General features: G+C 44.2%; 2 protein-coding genes across 2 annotated transcripts; one reads left to right on the top strand and one right to left on the bottom strand.

Moving 5' to 3' along the window:
- The first annotated feature begins 288 nt into the window (after positions 1 to 288).
- LOC124701268 lies at positions 289 to 4,058 on the top strand. Its single transcript, XM_047233315.1, has 8 exons — positions 289 to 423; positions 507 to 528; positions 2,130 to 2,186; positions 2,277 to 2,358; positions 2,911 to 3,006; positions 3,089 to 3,213; positions 3,295 to 3,313; positions 3,400 to 4,058. The coding sequence occupies exons 1-8, from the start codon at positions 321 to 323 to the stop codon at positions 3,727 to 3,729; spliced, it is 834 nt and encodes a 277-aa protein (XP_047089271.1). The 5' UTR covers positions 289 to 320; the 3' UTR covers positions 3,730 to 4,058.
- Positions 4,059 to 5,159: 1,101 nt separating this feature from the next.
- LOC124695055 (homeobox protein knotted-1-like 3) lies at positions 5,160 to 9,531 on the bottom strand. The gene is made up of 5 exons (XM_047227949.1): positions 8,844 to 9,531; positions 8,593 to 8,713; positions 6,048 to 6,244; positions 5,616 to 5,747; positions 5,160 to 5,297 (listed from the first exon to the last, which is right to left on the bottom strand). The coding sequence occupies exons 1-5, from the start codon at positions 9,180 to 9,182 to the stop codon at positions 5,160 to 5,162; spliced, it is 927 nt and encodes a 308-aa protein (XP_047083905.1). The 5' UTR covers positions 9,183 to 9,531.
- Positions 9,532 to 9,917: the final 386 nt, after the last annotated feature.

The following is a 9,917-nucleotide window of genomic DNA, read 5'->3' as shown; positions in this document are numbered from 1 at the left end:
CCGGCCGCGACGCATTTTCGCGAAAAATAAAAAAAGTCCTCGACAACTCCGAGAAAAAAAACAGTTTTAAAATGGTGGTCTCGGACGACTGGGCCCATTGACCGGGCGGACCGAGCCCCTGGGCGGGCCAGTCACGCGGAAACCCCCAGCGGAGCGGGCCCCACGCCCGCCCGTCGTTTTTATTCCGCGTTCCTTCGCCCGGAAGGTTAGTGCGGCTCGCGTCATTCCCCACCCGCCGTCGTCGTCTCCAGCGGAGCCCTCCCCAGCCAGATCTCCCCACCACCGGAACCCCGGCGCACGGGCGCGCAAGGCGGGCGGCGATGGCGGCGTCGCAGGCGAACATGGACAAGATGCAGCTGCGCCAGAGCTACCGCAACCTCTGGCACACCGACCTCACCAACGCCATCCAGGCCGACTTCCCCTGTGAGTCAAAACCCCACTCCCGCCCGCCGTCTCCCGTCGAATCTGTTTTCTGATCGGTTTCTCCTGCGTTGTTCTCCCTGCAGACTGCTGCCTCTCGCTCTGGTGGTAAGCGATCCTCGACCCGAAGAAACCCTGTTCCCCAGTTCCCCTGCTCCATTTCCTGGGGTTTCCGCTCCCCGTTTCCGGTAGATCTGCGTCGATTTATCCCTGCTATCCGCGATTAGGGTTGGGGTTTAACGGGGTTTCCAGCACGACACCTCCCTGTTGATTCTGCATTGCCCGCGTTGTTTGTGTTGTTGGCGCGATCATGTGCACGCGCGCCTAGCATCTACGATCGAACGACCGAACGCTTCTCGTAACTAGGCAGGCCTGGTTATTCATCCTCTGGCTGTCCGGGTCTCTGAAATCTAGCCAGATTTCTGGCGCTGAGGACAACCCGTTGCCTAGATGAACCTGTGCGCCTATTATACTATGCATGTCCAAGTCAGTGTTCATCTTACCCTTTCAGACCGACTCACTCACTGTAGTGCCCTCTCAGCTAAAAGCAGTAGCACCCGCAATGTTTCATCCCGCGTTGCTTGATGCGTATGCGGCTGCAACAGCTGCAGCAACGCAGTAAGGGTAGGCAATTCTTGGGTACGAACTAAACCTGAAGCAGGCTGGTCAGTATCTGCTCAACTTGAGTAACTTTTCTCCGCAGCTGCAGCGGGTAGGTGATTATTGCAGGTCATTTCAACTGGGTCTGCTAGATATTGTTCAGACAAGGTCCAGAGTTGTGACTAGCTAGTCCACAAAATAAATTGTTGTGGCAGATTTTTCAGCATCTTCTTACCTGCTTTTGCATAAGGTGTTGTAGAGGTCATCAATATGGACAAGGAAACTGTCCCACTGGATTGAGTGCCTGAACACCACACGAATTGTCATCAATGTAGACAAGGAAATAGTCTCACCTAGATAACCGTATGCTTCTCAAAACTAGGTAGGCGAGGTTATTCTGTGACTGTTTGGGTTTCTGAAATCAAGCCACATTTCATTGTTGACAATAATACATGTGGTTAGAACACTTCTTGATAGACGAGAGTTGCAATAACACAGTATGGTATGCAATTCCTGGATATGAACTAAAGCTGAAGCAGGGCGATCAATTAATGACACAACTTGGATAACTTTCCTCCGCAGCTGCAATGGCTAGGATTTTTTTTAAAGGCCAATTCAACTGGATCTGCTAGTTTGTGTTCAAATAAGGTCCAAGAGTTGGAACTAGTCCTCACAATAAATTGCTGTAGAGTTTGCAGCCTCTCAACTCCTTTAAAATAAGCAGCTGTAGAGATCATCAATATAGACAAGGAAACTGTTTCACTGCATTGAGTGCCTGAACAACACATGAATTGTACCATAGGGTATTGATATATGGTATTTTGTTTCGATTCCTGCTCTTGGCTAATTATGTTCATTTGCTGTCCAAGTTTTGTTTTAAAGCTCATTCAAAAGTATCTAATGAAGTTCATCTTGTCTGGCACTCAGCATTTCCAAACGCATGTTGATTCTTAAATGAAATGCTGTATTAGGTTTCTAAATTTCCACAGTGATGCTATAGTATATGGAACAATATAATGTGGTGGGGTTTCGTTTACTGATTCAGCATTTCCCAATGTTAAGATTTTTCCCTACTTGCTAATTTGCTGCATTTCCCTTTTTCTGTTCAGTGGACCATGCGTGTCGTACATGCTTCGTAAAAGAGCTCTCTATAATGACATGTCAAGGTAGCGCCAATTATGTTATTTTCAACTTGTTTGGGTTGGAAGCTTGACTCCTTGTTCAACCCCTTGACCCCCTTTGTGTAAGTGCTTTAGGTATGTGTGCTGTGCTGGCTATATGCCTTGCAGTGGAAGGTGTGGTGAAAGCAAATGCCCAGAATTCTGTCTAGCTACTGAGGTAAAAGACCTAGTTTGTGTGCCTTTTAAGCTTCACCCTGCAGTTTCCTCTCAGTGTACCTCTCTTCTCTGATAATTTTGATGCTTATATACGATTCAGTTCTCTCTCTGTGCACCTCTCCATAGGCTGCTTATTTTGATGCGTTTGGATTCCAGATGGACGTATCTAATAGTTGTCATGCAGATAGGGCAATTGATACCTCCTTCTGTGGTTATTTGATCACTACTATTTTGTTGAGTTTTTTTTCCTAGGTTTAGTTTACTTTGTTATTTCGTTGCATGTCTGGTAGTTTCATAAAAAGTCAGTCTGGCAATCTCTTCCATCTCTTTTTTTTTGGCATGAAAGTAATGACTATCAATCCTGTTTGAGGTGTGGTAGTAAGCTAGCTTTGATATATTTGATCAAAGGAGACTGCTGTTGTTTAATAGAACAATGCACGGTTGGTCTTAATGCTGCGAATCACAATTCTTCATGGTTAAACATCTACTACCGCTGCTACTGTTTTGATTTTTGTTATAGATGGGTTTCATTGAATTAATATGATTGTTTCAGGTGTTTCTGTGCTTTGGGAATTCAGTTGCTTCAACCCGCTTCTTGCTTCAAGATGAATTCAACATACAGACAACTAAGTGTGATAACTGCATCATTGTACCGTCACTGCCCTCCTATGTTTCGAGTTTTTATGGTTCTTATTTTACAATCATCTACTGACTACTACCTTTTACTACAGGGTTTCATGTTCTGCCTTCAACAAGTTGCTTGCATCTTCTCAATAGTTGCTGCTATTGTTGGCAGCGAGGAACTTTCAGAGGCTTCCCAGATCCTTTCCTGTCTGTCTGATATGGTCTACTGCTCGTAAGTCTTCACACCTCTGATCTTTTTTCTTCTCCATAATAACCTTCAAGTGTTGATGATCTTTTGCTACCATTTTTGCAGGGTTTGCGCCTGTATGCAGGTAAATATATATATCGGTTGGTAATATATACTATCACTCTGCTTCATACTTACCTATCCATTTTATGAATTGAAATGCAAATGCAGACACAGCACAAAGTTGAAATGGACAAGAGGGATGGGAAGTTCGGCCCACAGCCCATGAGCGTGCCTCCGGTGCAGCAAATGTCACGCATCGATCAGCCTATCCCTCCTCCTGCTGGCTATGCACAGCAACCAGCATACGGCCAGCCTTACGGCGGCTATCCACCTCCCCCTCCAGCTCAGGGTTACCCACCGCCGCCAGCTCAAGGTTACCCACCGGCAGGTTATCCGCCAGCAGGTTACCCCCAGGCCCAGGGTGGTGCATACCCTCCACCTGGTTCCTCTTATCCCCCACCTGGCTACCCCCCTCAACCGGGCTACTATGGAAAGTGAAACATGTGCAGCAATCGGAGTGAGACCACTTATTGTGGCAACAGAAATATCGTGAACATGTAAAAAGTAGGATCATTGTAGTGCTATAGGTGATATTGAGGTACTCGTCGATCTGGTATGGGTTCTGAATTGGGAGCTACATTTGGATCTCCCCTGAGTGGTGAACTGCGTTTAGATTTCTTCTGGGTGGTCAACTATGAAGTCCATTTGGAACTGCATCTGAATTATGTTTGGATTTCCTGGAGTAAAATCATCTTTGTTTTGTGTTGTTCCTTCTACTTCAAGTACATTGTTCTTTGAATAAATGAGCAGAGGTGTTACATAGTTCTTGGAAGGTTTCATTTAAGTTTCACGATAACTTTGGGGAATGTTGCTTGTTTTGAGCTGGTGGTCAGCAATTTGCGCTTGAATGTGTGCTGTCATGCTGGCCTTACCTCTATTACCCTGAGATTTAGTTTTGGCTTTTGCACCAGTTTTCTCGGAATAATAATTTGTGCTACCTGAACATTAGTAATATTTATATATTTTACAGTTTGAATATATTATCTGCACCATATTTGTAGTATAATGAAGTCTAGGTGCGGACGATGCAAAACTAACCAGGCACGCAGTAACCTGCAGAAGCACATATGTATTTGTATGTGGCTGAGACCTAAGAGAATGCTTAGCTATAGGCTGGAAAATTCTGGGAAATTGTCTTTGGTGTTAGTTAGGCCTAATGTCCAACTGATTTTCAGTAGTCCTATTCCAGTTTGGTACACCTAATTGATAAAAGGCCCACACAGCTCGAGATTCTGTTTCGTGCATCATGATAAATACATTGTTCAATGTTTGGCACCAATTATTTTGGAACAAATTAATCTGTAGACAATATGTAAATAGAGAAGCATGATAAAATGCCAGAGTGCACATTACTCCCTGACATGTACGTCGTTCTATACAGAGGTGACCTTCATTCGTTTCAGATTTGGAAGGTTGTGGAATGATCAATACGTATGCACATGAAATGAATCTTCCGAATTATATGTAGTTCACCAACAACAAGAAGACTACGAAGCACAAGAATTTTCTTTTGAGTATATCAGCTCAAAAATTACAATGCACATGCCAATGGTCAGACTAGTATGTATGTCGTTAAGGTGTCACCTCTGCTGACTAATAACTAGATATACAATTGAATCGATCTTCTTATTTGTGTATCACCGAGATCTTTTGTGTGATTAGACGTCAGGTATATATGCATGTATATACTTTGCACTTTTGCAGCTCTCACCTACCTGCATATATTAAGGGCAGAAAATGTTAGAACATCATACCAGAAGTGGCCTAAAAGTATGGCAGAAGTTATACTTTGATTGATGCATCATATATAAGTCAAGTTCATTGTGAAAGCAATCGAAGCCGTGGAATTAATCATTAGATGATGTTGGTTACCTTTTACGCTTTGATTTAAGGGTTGATGTCTGAGAATTGTTGTGCCAATTGCGCTTCCTCTGATTGATGAACCAGTTGTTGATTTGTTTCAGTTGCAGGCCAGTCTCTTCAACAAGCTTGGCTTTATCATCTTCCTGTACCAGCAAATCCATGCCACTCAACTGTTATTGAATTCTTCATGGACAAATATACAGCTTTAAAAACTAAAAAAATGTGAACATCTTGCAATTGAAACATGATAATTTAAAACCACAGACATACTATCAGACAAGGAATTGTGTGAACAGTGAGGCATGCATACCATGCAAGCTGTCTGATGGAACAACTTTTGGTGCAAGCTTAATCAGGAAGAAGTTGGAGAACAGCTAAGGATGGCAACAACTAGCTAGCAGCACCAGCAGATGGCTGGTTGCATTCTTTGCATGCATGCATGATAGGAACAATGCACTCACCGTGGGGTAGGGCCACTTGGCGTGTTCCTGCCACCATTGCTTCAGAATGCTGGTGGTGTCCCCAGGCAACTTCCCGGCCCTTCTTTTCCTCAGTATCTCTTCCCTCACATCACCAATCCTTGACTTGAATCCCTGGACCAAATTTAATTTTGACATGGTGGGTTCAGCTTGCCATGCATGCAAATTAAGACGGCGTTTCAGATATAGACACTCTTCTAACATGTAACTTTGACTGTTATACACATACGAATATGCTTTTAATATTTGTACGAATTTCTAATAAGATTATTGAAGATCTTTCATGAAAAATCTAATGATGTTTCTTTCATTTGACAAATCTCCCTAATGTTTTTGTATATCCATATATAGGAGCACTTTAGAATGGAAGACTTTAGCATGTCCATTTATTCTTACACGCACACATGTTTGTACCTGTTTGAGTTCAATCTTGAGTTCCTGCCTGACTCTCTCCATGAGGGAGCGCTCTGTGTCCGTGGGTACTAGGGGGCCAAAGCCCATCATGTCGTGCCCATTCGAGCTCATCTCCATCGCCGCCACCTCCATGATCGGCGGCCCCTCGTCTTCATCCTCCGACATCGTCGCTCCCGTCCCTTCCTCCAGCGTCGCACCTGATCCATACATACATATGACAAGGTTAATTAACAGTGCAATTCAGATCAATCAACAAGACCTATACGAACGCTATAGCTAATTAAGGGAGGGTATTAAATAAGGCGATCAATATGCATGCATCAAATTAAGCGTTATCGCGACACATGAACCGAATCAAGCTAGACAACCGTACCAGCTATGCGCATGGCGGACTACATGAAACCTGAAAGCTAAGTGCCAAATTAAAGGTTTGCATGCTGATTTGACAGTGGATGCGTTTGGAATTTTGCAGATGGTCGCTGTGTGCAGCAGTTCAACACTTCAACTTCAACAGTGCTAGGAAGAGGAGCAAAAAAGAGCGCTACGAAGCTACAAAGTAGTAGGGTTTAACTGTAGTAGAAACCAATTAATGCATGCGTGTGCATGTGGATGCACATGCTTCCCATGCAACTTCATGTTTTACGTGAAGCGCGAGAGATCATTTTCCAAAAAACAAACAAGAACAGATCAACTAATGTAGAAACTGATCACCAAAAAAAACATACTGAATACAGTAGCTAGTAAGTTTTTTAAACCGGGCATGCAGAGCTTTAGCATGTCATATGTTTAATTAGTAAGTAATACCTGCGGTGACTTGGATAGAAAGAAAGGTAGCGAAATTTTGTACGTACAGCCATTAGTACAACTATTTCAGCACATATCTTTTTCCTAGTCAGTTAGCTTTAAATATGAGATATCACACTTGTCAAAAGAGCTAGTGCAATGAATATAAACGACGACACATTCCCCATAATAAAGGGGGACTATCACAAAGGTATGGTCATGTCATGGGTCACCTTTTTTCTCGAGGATCATGTGATATTACCAGTTCCGTATTAACACCCTTTTGAACAACACGATTGTTTCACTATTGTCCCTACGCATACAAGGCATGGAGGTTTATTTGCTAAGATTGGTAGGATATCAAACAACCCAAGTTTTTAAAAGTACCCATAGCTTTAATTTTGGGTATCCATATCTGTCTTATTAAGTGAAGACGTAAGGTTGTCAAAAAGAAAAGACATGCATCTTCTACAAAAGCTAACATGGAGTATATTCCCATGAACCCACAATAAATATTTCTTTGAAAAAACTGGAGGACCTTAGAATCTTTTAAACTATGTGTGGAGATATTTCTTGTACTAAATATTCAATGGAGAAATTGATATTTTCTACTATATTGTTTTGATAGGTTTTTTTAGTTGAGTATTATTTTTATCGGGTTTGCTAATTTCCAGCAGAGTATAATTAATTTAATTCTGAGTCAACTCCTAAACCGCCAGGGTGCGTTGTGATTTATGCTAGACACGAGTTGAAATATGGGTTGCAACTGAGATTTTCCTAATTGGCCATGTGGTTGTAGATGAGAGTATATCAGTTGTATACATGAGTTACAACTTAGACAAATATCCTGGACCGTTGAATTTACTTCGTGATTTATACTAGTCATGAGTTGGGACATGACTTGCAACTGAGATTTCATGATGCCACTTGACTGAGAATTAAGTTACTTCTCACTCTAGGGAGAATTAGTCACTCCCTATATTTATTAAATCCCTTTTGATACTAGCTCTTGGTTTCCTTTTTATTGCTTACCTCATCTGAACCATTAAATTCACCGAGCATGTTAAAACACTGAAACTCCAACCCATGACTCTGACACCGAGAGGAAAGGAAAACAAAAGAGCTTCGGCTTTCGTATAGGTTGTGCCTACTCTGTTGAGTGGGATACTCTTATTCCGAAGTCAATGATCATGAGTGTCAATACCTTTTGTCCTACTAATATTGACTGTCTCATATTAATGTATGCAACTTGGTTGTCTTTGAAACAACCAAGCCTCACTCGACATAGGAATACCAAGTTGTTAGGGTTCTGCCATCATCTTGTAAGCTGCTGGGCTTCTTCCATGCGGGCCTCAATCGTCCTTTGGAGCAATCCAGCCTTTGGTTATAATATCTACGTCCCGAATGTGTTCTCCCTAATGTCCCACCATTATTTTGAGCATAATATCCCTCAAAAGGAATAAGGCAAGTAAAGTTGCTGTTTGGTACACGCTCAACCGACACAGACGAAGAAGGGGAAGTCTTAGAAGGAAAGGTATACGTAGTTACGTACACACCGTGAGATTTTGCAGGTGAGGCCACGGAAGAAGACATGCCAACAAACCTTTTTCACACTTGTACCATTCAAACAAGTACACTAAGCAGCAAGAATACTAAAATATAGCATAAAGTTGCACCAAAACATGAGGCTTTAACAAAATTTTCTTGACATCAAAGTAGAAGAAGGTGTAAAAGTAAAATAATTAAAGATAGACATGTGTACCAGTTAGGTCCTGCAAGGACTGCTCGATCTCCCGGCACGCCATGACGGCCTCCACGGCGTGCACCCGGACGTGCTGCTGCAGCTGCTCCCTGAAGGAGCACAGCAGCATCAGGTACTGCGCCTGCAAACACAAATACGTGTCAAGGACGTGCATGCACACACCATCATCGACCCATCGATCGATCATGTTGTTAGAAATGAAGATCCTGTTGGATTTGATTAACTGGGTGGTGGTAAGAAGAAGAACGTACGAGGAAGGAGTCGAGCTCCTGCTTGTCGTGTGGGGAGAGGAAGGGGCGGTGGTGAGCGGCGTAGGAGTGGAGGAGGCCGCTGGACTGCGCCAGCTGCGCGTCGATGATCGGGAGGTGGTCGATGGGGGTCGCCACGCGGAGGCACCCGACGTGCGCCGCCACCAGCTGCTCGCACAGCGGGTGCACCGCCATCTCCCCCTTGAGCAGCTGCCGCTCCTCCGCGTCCGCCGCCGACGCCGCGGCCACGGCCACCGCCGCCGCCGCGGACGACGATGAGCAGTCGCCACCGCCGAAGCTCACCATGTCCATGCCTCCCCCGTGATCACCAACGCCTTGCATGTCTCGGCGTCGATTGGTCTCGATGTCTCCTCTTTCTTAGCTAGCTGCGAGGCTGGAGCTTTTTGTTAGCCGGCTCGGTTGGTGTGTGTGCGTGTGGTAGCTTGCGTGTGCGCGTGACTGTGGCGTCGGGTACGTATGGGTATAGCGAGCTAACAAGAGCGCTAATTAAGCTAGCTAGCTTGCAACTGGAAGAGCTTGGTGTGGTGGGCAGCTGCGAGGGGAAGGAGAAGAGAGGAGAGGGGGATTTAATGAGGAGTTGGTTAGCAAGGACACAAAGGAGATGGTGAGGGGTCTTTTCGAGGCTTCCTAAGGTGGGGGTAACCGCAAAAGAAAGTGAAGATCACCACACCCAAGTACTAGCTAAACAAGCATGGACACGAATGCATATCATATATAGCACGATGAGAGAGAGAAAGAGAGTTTGGGGTTTAAGGTATGAGACTATGAGAGAGAGGGTAGTAGGGGAAAAGGTCATGATAAGGCCGGCTGGTAAGAGAGAGATGGTGGGGAAGGAGGGTGAGGGTTTGGAATCCGAGCTAAAAGAAAGGTCTCTACCAAATTGCACCACTGTGGTCACAGGCCCTCCCTTGTGTTCCATGGGGGAAGAACTACCACACATAGGAACTTAATTGCATCTATATGTGTTGGTTCGCATGGATCATGTGTTGATTTGTTTTCATCCGTCTTCCTTAAAACATACTTCAACATGGTGTATGTAGACACCTTACTTTATAC

The sequence above is a fragment of the Lolium rigidum genome, chromosome 3, assembly GCF_022539505.1.
Source record: "Lolium rigidum isolate FL_2022 chromosome 3, APGP_CSIRO_Lrig_0.1, whole genome shotgun sequence".
Taxonomy (NCBI): domain Eukaryota; kingdom Viridiplantae; phylum Streptophyta; class Magnoliopsida; order Poales; family Poaceae; genus Lolium; species Lolium rigidum.
The sequence above is the reverse complement of the archived record's forward strand: the minus strand, read 5'-3'. Positions and strand labels throughout refer to the sequence as shown.